Source organism: Copidosoma floridanum, unplaced genomic scaffold (genome assembly GCF_036245765.1).
Source record: "Copidosoma floridanum isolate Cflo_tuat_1 unplaced genomic scaffold, Cflo_Japanese_pri ptg000019l, whole genome shotgun sequence".
Classification (NCBI taxonomy): Eukaryota; Metazoa; Arthropoda; class Insecta; order Hymenoptera; family Encyrtidae; genus Copidosoma; species Copidosoma floridanum.
In genome coordinates, this window is record NW_028321896.1 from 8,263,685 (window position 1) to 8,279,278 (window position 15,594).

The window sequence follows — 15,594 nt, forward strand, 5'->3', positions numbered from 1 at the left end:
CGTGCTCTCTTTACCAGAATGATAAAATCAGAGGCTGTAAAGTTACGTAGGTCGTGGTGGTAACACCGCTTGGGGTGTTTGCCGCAATCGTCACCACCAAGTAATTTAAATTTGCACTCTAAGTTACTGTCAGGTCAGTTAGTCAACTACCTTGAATTAAACTGGGGCTATTTTTCGTAATCTGGCCAGTTAAAACAGCAAACGACGTTAAAGTCAAGAAAAAAGTGAAGATTTCATCGCTGTTGACTGTCGTCTGCTATTTTAACTGGCCAGATTACGGAACAGAGCGCCAGTTAATTCAAGGTAGTTGACTTACCGATCTGATGGTAGCGTAGAGCGCAACCTTCAATTACTTATTGCTGGTGACGATTGCGGAAAACACCCTTTTATAGAGCGCCAGTTTAATTCAAGGTAGTTGACTTACCGACCTGACGGTAACGTAGAGCGCAACCTTAAATGACTTAAGTAAAATTGCTGGTGACGATTGCGGAAAACACCCCCGATGACGATTGCGGAAAACACCCCGGTATCCTTGATAACAACGAGAGTGACATTTCCTTCAATTGGAACATAGATGTTTGTTAGCATTATATATTTTTTTTATTTATCTTTTTAGATTTCTATTAATGCAGTAAATGAAAATGTGAAATAATAAATACTGTGTACGAAGATTGACACATGTATTATTTTATTATGAAAAATCGTCATTAATTTATTATAAATATATATTTACGGGTTTTACGTATACAACAAAAATTAAAAAATGTATATTTACATTCATGTAAACTTTTTTGTAAAAAAAAAAAATGTTAGATATAAAAGAAGCAAAGCTGCTCTGCTACTTATTTATTTTTAATTAATATAGTTGATCAACGATCTGGCGTATTTTATCAACGACGTGTAAAAAATAAGTCAAAAACTTTATTTCTCCGAATTCTGTAATACCGGTCACGGAATTTGTTTTTCCCGCGCTCTTCCATTGGTTGTCTCTCTCCACACAAAAGGGCGACTCTCTCGGGATCTCGGGAGTCTCGGGGGACATTTTTGTAGGTAAGTTGCTGGCGCTCTTTCTCCGCATCTTCTCCATTACTCTGGTGTCGATTATTGTTTTTTTTTTTTTTTTGGTTACCTTACCCGCAAAACAATTTTATCGTTGACTGAAAATAAGCTTTTAAAATGCAAACAGTGACAGTGTTAGGTTACGCGAATACTTGTGGGCAGTTGTTTTTTCTTTTTTTTAATATAATAATAAACTTTGTTCCTCTTTTGATAAAAAGTGCACGTCGAATTTAAGTTCACTGACATCCACCACCAGCCATAGGGCATATAGACAGGACAACAGTCAACAGATGCAAACTGTCAACAAATGCCCGCCTTTTTGTGGTCCATATAGGTGAGTTTATGTTTGGCTTGACTTTTAGGGTAGTAATTAATTTTTTAATTCTTATCAAACACAATTCTGTCTGTGTTTTATTAGTAGGATTGAAGAGTCTGCGTGCAATAATATATGGAACTGCAATAAAATATTCAGTCTTAATTTTACACTGAAAAACAATATAAGAAGAAATGGAGTTAGGTGCTAACAAAATGAGCTGAGAGTTTTACAAGAGTCTTTGGAGTTTGTGTGCAATATTTTTAAGTAATTTAACAGGGTTGGAATCGTGCAAAAGTTGCAAGATAAATATAAATAATTTAATTAGATAATATATATCAGATAAGCACTGAAAATGGACGCATATAAGCGCGACGGCCTTGGTAAGTTAACACTCTTTGAATCTAAACACAAAAAAATAATACAAGTAAACTGATTTGAAAAATAACCTCCCTTGTAATACTAAATGCTGCTACTTTTGATGAATATTTTTGTTAAGTGTAATAATCAGTTAGTATTATCAACACAAATTTATTTACAGAATTTGAGGTGACAGGAGTTTCTCGCAGTGGGAGAGTGCGCAAGAAATCATCAAAGCTGATGGACTTTGAATCATCTAGTAGTGTAATTGAAAGTAAAATTAAAAAACCGAAACTGCAATCCCCACAAGAACAGGCAAGGAAAAAAAAAACGGAGTCACAAGTACAGTCTCCTGTGCCTCATGTAACGCATACCATTCATGTAGCTCAAATTCATCACCCACCTTCTAGCAAACTCAGTCCTGTACAGCCAAGAAAAATGCCTAAACTGTCTCCTATGACTGAACAGAGTAAGAAAAAAATTGAACCCAGTTCAGACTACGAAACGCAGTCTCAATCTACGGCTTCTGAATCAGAGGATGAAGAGCTTAACAAGAGGTTACACATAGCTGAGTACAATAAAAAAAATCTAAGTTTAGATACTGTAGAACTGGCTGAAGATGAAATTTTACCCGCTACTAAAAAAAAGACACCAAGTCCGAGAAAGCCCAAAAAAACTGTTTCTCCCAAACAAGAGGCAAAGCCTAAAACACAAGCTGTAGTTCCAGCAAAACCTGTACGAAGTTTTAAATTTACATGTCACATAATCATAAATTAATGAAGAGTACATGTTATTAAACGTTAGTGATTTTATTGCAGAAAATAAGATATACCGCTTACATGTTGTGGAGTAAGGAAAAAAGGAAAGAATTGTTGAAAGAAGATTCTAGCATGGGTGAGTAAATTTTTGTGATCCAACGACGAGTGATATCACGTGGTTTACTCAATCATTTTTTAACATTTTTTCTTTATTAGAATTTTCTGCTATTTCAAAAAGATTGGGAGAACTGTGGGCTGTAGTTCCTAACATGGAAAAATACAATTGGACTAATCGTGCAAAACGTTTGGCAGAAAAGAATCAAATGATACCCCCAAAAATGTTTAGCATCAAAAGTAGTAAGTTATATTCGTAATTAATGATGCTTTTTACTAGAGTAATGAAAAATGCACCGATACAAATAACAAATTCAATTTTTTTTATAGATCAAATGAATTTGCCTTCAACCAACTCACCTAAAAAAAGCGTGTCATTATCTTTTAATAAATCGCCACCATCTCGTTCTTTCAAAAGTGGAGGAGATGCATTAAAAGATCCTACTAAAGAAATAAAAATGTTTAGAGCCATTGAATTGCAGCCTATAGATGTGGCTGCGTATTTAAGGTTGTTGGGTGAAAGTTTGACTGTTATTGGTGAAAGACTGAAGGAACATAATGGACAAATAACTGTATCTGGAAGCCTTTCAGTATTATTAGATTCATTATTATGCGCCCTTGGTAGCCTGATTTGTCTCACCCAACAAATCCCTGCGATTGGGACACAAAATACAACTTCTCTGTCGCAAACACTTGATAATATAGCTTATATTATGCCTGGTTTGTAAAAAACTTGCACGTTCAATAGATTTATTGTGTGTGCTACAAATTCAAGAGTGTTTTCAGAAAATTTTATTTTACTGTCTTACATTTAACGTAAACTGTTAATTTATTTTAACAGTCATCATTTTTGATTAAAAAGAGAAGCATGTCTGTCACTCCTATTTGTTGTATAAAAATGAATTCTAACATGATCGTATTAATTATCATTATTAGTTTGAGTATGTGATTTAAAATATGATTTATTATAATATATTACATATTATTTAAACTGAATGGTATAAAATGAATGTCATTATTAATCACAAAGTACTATCATAAAAAAAAATAACAAATATATTTTGATTAGATTTGTGTTTGTTAGCGATTAAATTATTTAAAGTATATTACATAGTATATTTTATTTGAAGGCAATATTTTTATCCAAAAATATATGAATGAAAATTAATTTAAAAACTAATGTGCTCTAAGTATAAAAAGTTTATTTATGTAGTAGTTCATCAGTCAAACTTGATTTTATAAAGAACGAATTTCATTCGAACTAAAAAAAAAAAAAAAAAAAAAGAAACAGAATCGATGATTAATTTTGTAACGCGTTTACAATGTTTTGTTGATTTTGTGTAAAATTTACGATAAAATAAGAATGAAAAATGATAACATATTGTACTACACTATATATTAAATACAATTTTAACACATTAAAAAAAAAAAACTCGTACTGAACTGGGGGGAGGGGAGAACCATGCATTGGGGTGATAATATGGGGGTGTTGTGGGAGGGAGGTTCCGGTGTCGGGAGAAAGGGAAAGGAGGCCATCATCAGCGTCAGCGATTGGACAAGCTCTGCGAACTCCGCGAGCAACTTGCTAATTTCGACTTAAAAAAAATACCCAAAACTGTGGAATCGTTAGCAACGTTTGCAACCGCTTTGTAAAAAACTGTCGGATCAAGCAGTTTTGCAAAAAAAAATAAATTTGATACCGTCGTGCGAGAGACATAAAAAGTATCTCATCCACCCTTTGTAGTGTGTCTATACTATCAAAATTGATATCGATCGTTTGCAATTTAATTGTCGTTTATGTTGAACAGTTGCAAATTGTCATATTTTTATGTATAGCAGGTAAAATAATTATTTTTGTCGAATGTGGAATGTGCGATTTTTTCTCAATACAATAATACATAATACGTATTGCTGCGCATGCGCCGTGTATACAGTTCCACACAGCTCCATTAATTCGTTCCATTAGTAATAGGTATGGTCCTTGCCCCAAGGACCATACCTATTACTAATGGAACGAATTAATGGAGCTGTGTGGAACTGTATACACGGCGCATGCGCAGCAATACGTATTATGTATTATTGTATTGAGAAAAAATCGCACATTCCACATTCGACAAAAATAATTATTTTACCTGCTATACATAAAAATATGACAATTTGCAACTGTTCAACATAAACGACAATTAAATTGCAAACGATCGATATCAATTTTGATAGTATAGACACACTACAAAGGGTGGATGAGATACTTTTTATGTCTCTCGCACGACGGTATCAAATTTATTTTTTTTTGCAAAACTGCTTGATCCGACAGTTTTTTACAAAGCGGTTGCAAACGTTGCTAACGATTCCACAGTTTTGGGTATTTTTTTTAAGTCGAAATTAGCAAGTTGCTCGCGGAGTTCGCAGAGCTGATTGGACATTTATAAAAATCAGCTGCGAAGAGAAGAGAGAGGGGGGAAAGCTTGCTCGCATGATACTAGTATTTTGGAGTCGTAAGTCGTAAACAAAGGAGAGGAGAGGAGACAAAGTAAAAAAACCATCTGACAGAATATTGTTTTGGAATGGTACATAATACAACAGCTGCTCGCTGTCATGTCATGACAGTCTTTGGGATGATCTCAATGGCTTTGGATAGACGACACTCAGAGCTTCCGAAGAAGTATTAGCTAAATCATATGACTTGGCGACTTCAGATAGTTCAGAGTGTTCAGACTTGGGATAGTTGGGATGTTGCTGCTACACACACGTACAAACACAAGTGTCTATAGACTCGTTGCCACCTTGCACTAATTTTACTTTACAAGTAAGTAGATATAAAGAAGTCTCGTCTTCAGCTGACATATCTTCTTTTCCAAGTGTTACTTTGTTTTTTGTAAAGAAAAAAAGTGATCCTCGGGAAATTTGATCCAGTTTGATCTCCAATTTTTGTCTTTCCAAAGATCTTCCACTAAAGAGTAAGAGCGAGTGTATTTTTTCTCGTGACATACAAGAAAACAATATATAAGGATGGGCGTCGTGTTTGTCGAACATATGAATGGCAGCAGACTCTATTCATGTTTGCACTGCTACACGAATCTCTCCAACAGGAGCCAGCTGATCAGCACGCGCTTCACGGGCGGCTCTGGGCGTGCCTTTCTCTTCAGGAAAGTCGTCAACGTCAAATTCAGGTGAGTATTTTTACATTATTGTGTCTCTTGCTGGCATAAAATTTTTTTTCACTTATTTTTTATTCTATCAGTTCGTACCGACGAACCTTCATTTTTATCAAGCTGCTTTTTTTAGGTCAAATTAAACAACTTAATGTACTTAATTTATAATTCCACTACATCGTACACTGTTGTATCTTGAGCATGAGACCTGAAATTTGTTTAAAATTTGTTTAATCTTCACATTATTGATGAGATGATATAATATCTAAATGTAAATGAAAAATTCAACAAAAGCTCTAAAAATACCAAATCTATGTTTACACGCTTTTATTTCTAATTAGGTATATGATATTATCAATAATTTACGTGCATTAAAATTTTCAGTAAAGCTATGGACAGAATAATGTTGACGGGTCGCCACATAGTACGTGATGTCAGCTGTAAGAACTGCAATTCAAAGCTAGGATGGATGTATGAGTATGCTCATGAAAAATCACAAGAATACAAAGAGGGCAAAGTTATCTTAGAAAGAGCCTTGATCACGGAAACTAACGGCATTGATGAATATGTCTGTTTTGATAATTAGATAAGATAATACATTTTTAATTTCATTTTAATTTTGTTACATTATATTATGATTTGAGATACTTTATGAATTATTTGTATAAGTTTTGCATTGAGTTATTAAAATTAGTCTTAAGGACATGAACTGTACGAAACTATATAAGGTATGGACTTTATATAACCCAATTGATGCGTTTAAAGATTATTATTGATTGTGGGTTTTGTTAAAATGTCTCATTGAGCAAAATTATCAAAACAATTAGTTACGTATTTAACTGAAATACCACTATGATCATATGTTCCCTTTGTTTATTAATATAAAAGTGTTCAAGAGTGCATAATTTTAAAACAATATATTTTTGATATTAAGAAGTATAGATCACGTTTAACGTGATGTTATAATGATATTTTGTACATCAACTTATTTAGTAAAATACCTGTATGTACATCAAGAGAAATAAAGTTGCAACTCGAAAAGTAATACAGTTGAAATTTAACTGTATTGGTATAAAATGTATGAAACTTAATTTAAAGTTCATGATGAAATGAATATTATTTTTGAAAGATACTTACAATAAAGAACAAAAACATATAAAACCATTATTTCAGAGTTTTTTTTTCTACTCATATCTTTGGTTAAATTTGCTTTTTTATTTCATATAAAATTTTATTTTTTTAATTTGTGTTTCATAAGAAGTATTTTTTTTTTTTTAAATAAAATTTTAACTATTAATTAAACTTTATCAATTTGCTGAATAAAAAATAAAGGCGCATAGGGCTTTTAAATCTAAAAGTACAAGTACCTACTTCAAATTTGCCGCTTTTTTGCTTCTTTGTAAACTCGCTTTGAATATCCTCAAGCTAGACATATGCACACACATGAAGTTGGTTCGCCTGTGTGCTTGTGCTTGCTCGCTTCGTAAAAAAAAACATATCTTCTTTTGTGAATACACGCCTCACGATGGCTGAAGTGAGTTACTTAATTTTACAATTAAATCCACAAAAATCTATTACATCTTCGCGTTTTCGTTATAAGAACAATTAAAATCTTGTTGTTCATTGCTTCAATTAAAATTTTGTTAATTTATCACTAGAAAAAAGAAATTACTTTGATTTACCCGTGAACTCGGAAACTTTAATCATTTGTTAGGGGTTAGCTTTTATAATGGGTTATAAGTGTTATTTGTTGTTTTTAGGTCGACGAGACCCTCAAGAAGAAAAGGACCTTCAGGAAGTTCACCTTCCGAGGTGTCGACCTAGACCAGCTCCTGGACATGCCAAAGTGAGTGTATATGTTTTGTTTTTGCTTATCAGTACTCTACGTGCGAGTCAATTCAAAGTGTGTGTAATGATGAGTTTGTTATTTTAGAGATGAGATTCCGTTATTTATTCATTAAGTTATTCAAGTGTGAACAGTCAGTAAAAAGTTATGGAATCCTTTTACACAGAATAAAAAGTCACTAAATGTATCATAGGTTAGAATGTGTCCTCTAATGATAATAATGCGAAATCCAAGCTGTTTTTTAATCTAAATTTAAGGCTTTCATGTATAGATGCTTCTTAAATACATTTATCATTACAACTTTTATTTTAGAAAAGCTTGGAGCACAATAATTATCTGAGTATTGTACATAATTTATTATCACTGTAATTTGATGATAAATAAGATATATTTCCCTTTTTAGTGAGCAGCTAATGGAACTGATGCACGCCAGAGCACGGAGACGTTTCTCGCGTGGATTGAAGAGGAAACCAATGGCACTTGTCAAAAAGCTGCGCAAGGCCAAAAAAGAGGCTCCTCCAAATGAGAAGCCTGAAATTGTCAAAACACATTTGAGAAACATGATCATTGTTCCAGAGATGGTTGGATCCATCGTTGGTGTGTACAACGGCAAAACTTTCAATCAGGTTGAAATCAAACCTGAAATGATTGGACACTACCTTGGAGAGTTCAGTGTTACTTATAAGCCTGTGAAACACGGTAGGCCAGGTATTGGTGCTACCCATTCTTCTCGTTTTATACCTCTGAAGTAAAGTATTATAATAAATTTTATCTAAAAAAATCATCACTTTTTCATTTACTCCTACATTACTTACATACAAATTTAATAGTGCATTATAAATTGCGTAAATATTTGCATCGTACAAACTACAGTATGTATAGCATAAAAAAAAATTACTCTGCAGTTACCCTGTTCTTCACTCTACTGTCGATACTTACTCTCTATAAATGCGCAAAATTGAACAGTTCCAGAACATACCGCAATTTCATTAGTATTCTTGATGTTGTTTAGTTGTTAAAGTACATACCAAAAGACCAACAAAGTTAACTACTTGGCATGCTGAGTCAAAGATTTTTTTAAAGCTACATGTATCTGAAATCATTAGGATTTATCTGTTAAAATGTAGTTTTAAATATAAAAAATTACCACTGCTAAAACACTACCGATATTTTTTGTATGAAATTTTCAATTTTATTATCGTAAATGTAACACATGTATGCCACTTTCCAAAAAAAGTCAGTGTCGGGGTCCCATAAGTCTTCGAGTTGAATCGAGGCAGAAAAACGAATCGCATGTAAACAGCACTTCCTCTACTAGGAATGGTAAATTGTAATCTTTCGAAACTGGACAAACGAGTAAAACAAAAGTACTTTTGGGCCTGGAATTATATTGTCTTTTTTAGGATTTCACTCTTAAGCCATCGAAATATTTTATATAACAACGGTGTTGGTAATATTTTTGTTTGATCGACAATATTTATAAAGACGCCCCTCATGCATTCGAGCAAGATTTAATATCTAATTGATCGAGCTTGTATGCATGTGTGTGTCTTTAATAAATTTAGTTTGTGTGTGTGCATCACTGAATTGTTTATCTCCAGCACCAAATAATGATGTAATTTCATTTTGTTGCTTATTTTCGTCAACCACCTGTTTGTTGTTGTTCTTATTGTTGTCGAAAAACGTTGATAAAATATCGTTACTAATGGAATAGGAAGGAAAAGTAAAAACCATATGGTCCAGCTCAAATACGCATCTACCTCTGCAGCAGAAGTAAATTAATTATACTTAGCCGAGCTTTACGAACTTTGAATTAGAGCATCCACGTTGAAGGGGTACAGTGAGTATTGAGTATTATTGTATGTTTCGGTCCCTGCAACAATTTTTAACTTATACCTATTTACGCACTAATATAACTCGATATAACAACCAACTCCTCAATCAAATGGTGGATTAATTTTTCTTTTTTCTTCGGAAGAAAAATTTTTTTAAAAGTAGTGTACATACAACATACAACCTCAATAAATCCGAAATATATGCCCCGTGCCCGCGAGCTTGCGCACCCTTTGCTCCTCGCGCGCGCAAGCTCATCAGGTGCGAAAGTAATGCAATGTGTTACAAAAGCGAAAGCTCCTCTCTCAATCTATATACAACATATTCTTCTGCAAGTACGAAATATATATGACGACGATAGCCTTGAATCGCATTGATCCGCCAGCCGAGCTTGCACTTGCAAGAGACGAGGATCCGCGATGCATGGCTCACGATGCAGTTTGCCAAAGAATGCCAAGCATGCAAGTCCTCCTCGGAGAAACAAGCGCGCTCTGCTCTCTCTCTTGCAAATTCGCCGTTGTATCGCATTCAATAAACTCATCATATTTTATTCTTTCCCACGACAATAAATGCGGTGAACAGTGAAAATAAAGTACCACCGCGATAACAACTTTAATCGATTTTACACGGGATGAACGTTAAGTCGTGGGTCGATTCAACATTAAGAGCGGCCTGTAAGCCTCGTTAAGTCCATCGAAACATCTTACTCATTGGCACACCGTTTAGATGACAGATAATAATGAAAAATGCGCGTGCGGTGCGGCTCAAATTAATTTGTTGTTTGATAAGAAGTAATCACACGAACGTAAACAAAGTGTCGAAGCACGTAAAACAAGAAAAAAAAAAAAAACACAGCAAACACGTCAGCTCGCTCTCTAGTTTCGTTGCGCGGGGTCGGGCCGAAGTAGGTCGAGCAAGTTATTTTCAGTTCCTCGCCACACACACCTGACGCTGATCGTGGGAAAGCCGTGTACTTATAGGTACCCGCATCCCTTTTCTCCCCCAAACAGCGTCGCAACAATGTTCAACAGTACCAATGAAAACAAAGTGAATACAACGAAAAAGAAAAAAAAAACAACAACCATCAATAATGCATACACAAGCGCGCGACATGATGAACGAGTTCAATGATTGATACCGATCATTATGTGAATCGTTTCGACATGAGTACAAGTCTCGATTTGACAGCAGACATGGTGAACGAGGCGCGAGAGAAGCTCGTCCTGCACTGGAACTACCGGGGCCTCTCCGAGATTCCCGAGGCGGTGCGCCACGTCGGGGCGCAAGTGCAGGAGATCTACCTCAAGTGGAACGAGCTAAAGAGCTTGCCGATCTGGCTGGCCGATTTTGCGAGCGTGACGAACCTCTACCTCTACGGCAACAAAATCGAACGGTTGCCCGATACGCTGGGACTCATGACTAAACTTACGGTGCTCGATCTCAGTGCCAATCGGCTCGAGGAGCTTCCCGATTGTTTGGGCTCGCTCGAGGCTCTCCGCTCGCTCCTTCTCAATCAGAATTACATAGCGTCCCTGCCAACCTGTAAGCCTGTATAATATATATGTATGCGTTGCACAAAAGATTTTTCTTCTTTTTTCCCTTCTCGTGTTCCTTTTGCTTTAAAGCCATGAGTAAGCTGCGGAACCTCGAGTACTTGTGCCTGTCGGGAAACCAGTTGGTCGTCCTTCCGGAGTGGCTTGGCTCGCTGCCAAATCTCGCCGAGCTATTTGCCGACAACAACAACCTACGAGAAATTCCAAACAGACTGACGCTGTCGACATCGCTGGACACGCTGTCGGTTTGCTCCAATAAACTGAGCCACCTGCCCTTGAACGGATTCGCGTCCTCTCCACAGATCCGCTTCGACTCAAATTCCAGGCTGAACTACCTGTCGCTGCCCGTCTTTTGCCAGCTGGTGTCGAAATTGCGCCAGCCGCCAAGCCAAGGGAACACCATAGCTTATGGGTACGCTGTGAACGTTAAAGATAAATTTCTTTACATTTTTCGCTGTACGTATACATACATACATAGTAAACATGTATACATATCTGCTTATTTCTCAGGTGCTTTGGATCGACGAGCAATACAACGTTAAGGAGCGCCAACGTCAACATTCAACTATCGCTGGTACCTGAAAGCAATCCCAGTGAGCACAGCAAGAGCATCGTTATTGAATTACCGAGACAGTTGCTGGTTGTTCATGGTTTTTGCGATAACAGGGTTGTTTCCCTGTGGGAGTTGTCGCTCAGAAAAGTTTACTCAACCAGGTACTTACGGCCAAAGCGGACGATATGTTTTGCAAGTAACAGAGCATCATATTATTATCGAGTCTTGTTGTTGTCTTTCCAAGGTTTCGCCATACTCTCGACATTTGTTTGGATCCGAGCAGCGTGCTCGTCCAGCGACAAGTAATCGAACGATGGAAAACGGCCGAGTATTACACGAAACACTTGGCGCACTGTGATTTTATCTCAAATGGTCCTACTAGTGTATGCATGCGCAATTCGTGCGATGAACCGATTTTCACGGAAGCTTGGATTGCTTTTGGAATCGGACGAAATGCTCTATTCGTTCCGACTATTGTGATTTTTTGCAGCCATAGGTACTTATGTTTTCTTATGATTTCTTTATATTGCCTACGATATTAAATTTTATCTAATTGGATTATCGTATTATTTTCACAATCGTAGGTGCGCTGTGGAATTTGTCAAGTCTTCGAGTTTTACAGAAAATTACGATATGTACGTCATACAGAGTTAAGACACGTTTTTATTTGTATATATTATTTATTTAAATAAAATTGAAATAAAAAAAAAGTCTAACGGTCAAAGCGTCACGTTTTTCATTGGGTAATAAAATTTATTATTTACACATGTGTCGTATGTAAATGCAACATTACTATAAGCAATTCAAATACGTTTCGTACGCTCTTATTGCGAGTTCTTGAACTTTATCAAGACTGACTTGTTTTGTGAAAATAGAGTATTTAAATACCTTAGAAAAAAAATACTCACAATATTTTACATTTATAAAATTAATTTAACAACGTTCCAATTATATTTTCTCAGCAGCACTTATTTACAATCCATTGAAACGTTATCAAATTAAGCGATCAGATAATCAAGGGCACTGTCACGATCGATGTCGCACTTTAATAATGCTATTGACGCTTGGTCTTCGGGAAATCCCAAGTCCCTTAGTGTGCACAGGCTTTCGTAATATACTTTGGCTTTATGTTTATCGTACTGGGTTAAAGATAAAGCTTTCACAGCTTCGTCTTCCGACATACCGAAATCTTCGAGGGATTGTATGGCTAATAAGTATTTGACAATTTTTTTCTTGTCCTCTCCTTTGAGATCACATATTGCACGCGTCACTCGATGCAACGAGAAACCCATGTCACTCAAACGTTTCGCCAAATTTTGATCTTCAAGCGGTAGATCTGCCAACTTTCTGGCTATTTCTTTTGGGTCCATGTATGTTTTTTCTTTGGGCACCTCTGCAATTCTTTTAAAACTAGGACTTTCAAGATCAGACAACGAACTATGATTCTGAAATATTTATAATACGATTACTCGCGTATTCTTAGAAAATATAAAAAAATCAGATTACTAGATACACCAATGAGCTAATTATACAGAAATAAAATATTACCTCTATACTCGATTGATCAAGTTCTTTTTGAAGTTCTTGAACAATCAAAGACACCTCGCTCTGCTTTACATCCGTGTGCTTATTACTATTGACAGATTCATCATTTTTTCTAAAGTCAATTGTAACTTTATCTTCCTCTTTCACCTCATCTAAACTTTGGTCCATTGTCAAATCTTTCATTCTAGTTTCGAGATTTGGATTCGGTGCCCATTGCGTTGTTGTAGGTTGTTGAAGCACCTAAATTAGTAATCAAAATTGAATGTTGTACATACTATTAAGCATCATATTATTTAATACCTGGGCTAATGCCTCCATGTCGTTGATAGTCTTCAATTCCATGTTGTCGAAAGGACTACTCATGTCGACATCAAATTCTTTATAATTGAATTGACACTTTTCAAGTCCGTTTGAAGAAGATGAAGGTTGAGGTGTAAATATCGATGCTTCTGTGGCAGGAGCCATTTGGACGGGAGAGGTTGTTAGTTCTTGGGAATTCGGGGATAATGGAGGAGGTGACTTTTCAGCCTCGATTTTGCGTTTTTCTTCGATCCTGGCATGTCTAGCTTCCGTGGCAGATAGTCTGGCCTTGCGCCATGCTGTTGCCTGAAATCGACAATAAAAATAAAAAAAAAAACACTGTCATCTTCAAGTACTTATTGTAACACATAAAAAGAGTCGTTTGACCAAAATATTTACCTTTTCAAGCAGCCTTTTCTCACGACCAAAGTCGTAAGTGCACTTGTCAAGGTCAGGCATCTTTGAATAAAAAGCTGGTGGTGGGATGATCCTCTTTGGCTGCTGGTACGCCTCGGCTATCTCGACCTGTACGCCGTCCATGTAAGTGGCAACCGATTCGTACTGGGCACTTGACCTTGCCATTACGTGTACCGTTTGGAGTTATAGTCCCCTATAATCTACGTGATGATTTATTAGACGGAAACTCTAGTAAGGAAAAGTATATCACAGCTGCACTAGAGATGACGGGGCTTTTTCTAGAGCTCTTTTCGCAGCGTCAATAACTATGGCCAATATAGAAAATACAACTGTGCGCTTTGGAAACATCACCAAAAAGATGACAGAGGCAACATAATTACTTGATGTACAAACATGAACTGAGCCTTGGCTCGGGTAGTCTGGAGCTCGTTATCGTCGTCGCGTTAAGCCAAAGTCTAGGGTAAGCGCACCAATACGCTCCTCTGATCATTTCACTAACCGTTCCTTGGCGTCCTATCGAGCTGGATATGAATAAACGTACGCGTAGACGACTATGTTACCCTACGTGAAAAAAACTATGTGATGTTTGACAGGTCATATAAACTCGAATCCACAGAAGTGGCCATATTGAATATTTTCATATATACAATAGGTTTGTTCTCGCGAGAACGAGAATTGGCTTGAACAAACCTAATGTAACCTTACCCGACTCGTGGTTTTTGCGCAACACGTGACTAGTCGCTCGCGCGGATGTTTTTTCGAGGACTTGCGCATATTGCTACGGTCGGAAGCCCCAATCTTGTAAATAGATAATAAAAAGTTCACGTTGTCTGTGCTATTTGCGGCAAGTTTACAATTTTTCTTTTACCCAAAAATCGACCTCCTATGTATTTATATTTTTGGAGGTAGATTTTCCGGTAAAAGATAGATTGTAAACTTGCCGCAAACAGCACAAAAAACATCAACTTTCAGTTTTCTATTCATTAAATTAGTTGCGGCTGGTTTATAATTAATTACATGGCTCTCCTGTAGGTAGTAATAATTATTTGGATCAGCGCCATCTAGCGGTCTTCATTTTTTCGCGAAAAGTGGCCCCTAAAATTCTGAATCAAAGCTTTAGCGCGTAGAGCCATTTAATCAATTATAAACCAGCCGCAACTCATTTAGTAGCTATAAAATAAAAAAATAACGATACGTGTGTTTTTGGCGGCAAGTTAACAATCTATCTTTTACTCGAAAATTTATCTTCAAAAGTATAAATACACAGGAGGTCGATTTTTTGGTAGATAATAGATTGCTAACTTGCCGCCAAAAACACATATATTGTTATTTTTTCATTTTATAGCATTACCATGAGTTGCGGCTGGTTTATAATTGACTAAATGGCTCTAATCCAAATTGCTCTGATTAAGAATTTTAGGAGCCACCAATGGCCTAAAAATCAAGACCGCTAGATGGCGCTGATCCAAATAATTATTGCTATCTACAGTAAAGTCACTTTATCAATTATAAACTAGCCGCAACTAATCTTGAAAATATAAAATAAAAAGTTGACATTTTTTGTGTTATTTGCGGCAAGTTTACAATTTATCTTTTATTTAAAAAAGAAGCACTGTCACACGAAGAGTCATCTTAGAATGGAGCACTGGATCTCACTAAATAAAAAATACATTTATCACAGAGAAGTAAATTTTAAGTTTTATGTTTATCTTTCACCCGAAAATTCACCTCCAAAATTATAAATATTCTACTTATCCTGTATGGCTTATAAAATCGACCATATTTACAAAA

At 36.0% G+C, this 15,594-nt stretch overlaps 5 protein-coding genes across 9 annotated transcripts; 4 read left to right on the top strand and 1 right to left on the bottom strand.

Annotated features, from left to right (window-relative positions):
* The first annotated feature begins 1,015 nt into the window (after positions 1 to 1,015).
* LOC106637774 (uncharacterized) lies at positions 1,016 to 3,821 on the top strand. Of its 4 annotated transcripts, XM_089592902.1 has the most exons (7): positions 1,016 to 1,050; positions 1,278 to 1,393; positions 1,478 to 1,755; positions 1,914 to 2,467; positions 2,551 to 2,626; positions 2,707 to 2,847; positions 2,935 to 3,821. In XM_089592902.1, the coding sequence occupies exons 3-7, from the start codon at positions 1,728 to 1,730 to the stop codon at positions 3,330 to 3,332; spliced, it is 1,197 nt and encodes a 398-aa protein (XP_089449028.1). In that variant the 5' UTR covers positions 1,016 to 1,050; positions 1,278 to 1,393; positions 1,478 to 1,727; the 3' UTR covers positions 3,333 to 3,821. The 4 variants fall into 4 exon arrangements, with proteins under 4 accessions (XP_089449028.1, XP_089449026.1, XP_089449027.1 ...); XM_089592900.1 differs by lacking the exon at positions 1,016 to 1,050 and having other exon boundaries at positions 1,136 to 1,393; XM_089592901.1 differs by lacking the exon at positions 1,016 to 1,050 and having other exon boundaries at positions 1,136 to 1,393; positions 1,481 to 1,755.
* A 1,229-nt stretch (positions 3,822 to 5,050) lies between these two features.
* LOC106637764 (protein yippee-like 5) lies at positions 5,051 to 6,894 on the top strand. Its single transcript, XM_014350682.2, has 3 exons — positions 5,051 to 5,410; positions 5,547 to 5,774; positions 6,141 to 6,894. The coding sequence occupies exons 2-3, from the start codon at positions 5,614 to 5,616 to the stop codon at positions 6,340 to 6,342; spliced, it is 363 nt and encodes a 120-aa protein (XP_014206168.1). The 5' UTR covers positions 5,051 to 5,410; positions 5,547 to 5,613; the 3' UTR covers positions 6,343 to 6,894.
* Positions 6,895 to 7,197: 303 nt separating this feature from the next.
* On the top strand, positions 7,198 to 8,386 carry RpS15 (ribosomal protein S15). The gene is made up of 3 exons (XM_014350680.2): positions 7,198 to 7,290; positions 7,517 to 7,602; positions 8,006 to 8,386. The coding sequence occupies exons 1-3, from the start codon at positions 7,282 to 7,284 to the stop codon at positions 8,352 to 8,354; spliced, it is 444 nt and encodes a 147-aa protein (XP_014206166.1). The 5' UTR covers positions 7,198 to 7,281; the 3' UTR covers positions 8,355 to 8,386.
* Positions 8,387 to 10,292: 1,906 nt separating this feature from the next.
* LOC106637746 (uncharacterized) lies at positions 10,293 to 12,265 on the top strand. Its single transcript, XM_014350655.2, has 5 exons — positions 10,293 to 10,977; positions 11,061 to 11,400; positions 11,499 to 11,702; positions 11,786 to 12,037; positions 12,126 to 12,265. The coding sequence occupies exons 1-5, from the start codon at positions 10,563 to 10,565 to the stop codon at positions 12,193 to 12,195; spliced, it is 1,281 nt and encodes a 426-aa protein (XP_014206141.2). The 5' UTR covers positions 10,293 to 10,562; the 3' UTR covers positions 12,196 to 12,265.
* On the bottom strand, positions 12,193 to 14,478 carry LOC106637747 (uncharacterized). 2 transcript variants are annotated; one of them, XM_089593187.1, is made up of 5 exons: positions 14,197 to 14,478; positions 13,786 to 14,003; positions 13,387 to 13,692; positions 13,090 to 13,326; positions 12,193 to 12,986 (listed from the first exon to the last, which is right to left on the bottom strand). In XM_089593187.1, the coding sequence occupies exons 2-5, from the start codon at positions 13,966 to 13,968 to the stop codon at positions 12,540 to 12,542; spliced, it is 1,173 nt and encodes a 390-aa protein (XP_089449313.1). In that variant the 5' UTR covers positions 13,969 to 14,003; positions 14,197 to 14,478; the 3' UTR covers positions 12,193 to 12,539. The 2 variants fall into 2 exon arrangements, with proteins under 2 accessions (XP_089449313.1, XP_089449312.1); XM_089593186.1 differs by having other exon boundaries at positions 14,184 to 14,478.
* Between the last annotated feature and the right edge of the window lie 1,116 nt (positions 14,479 to 15,594).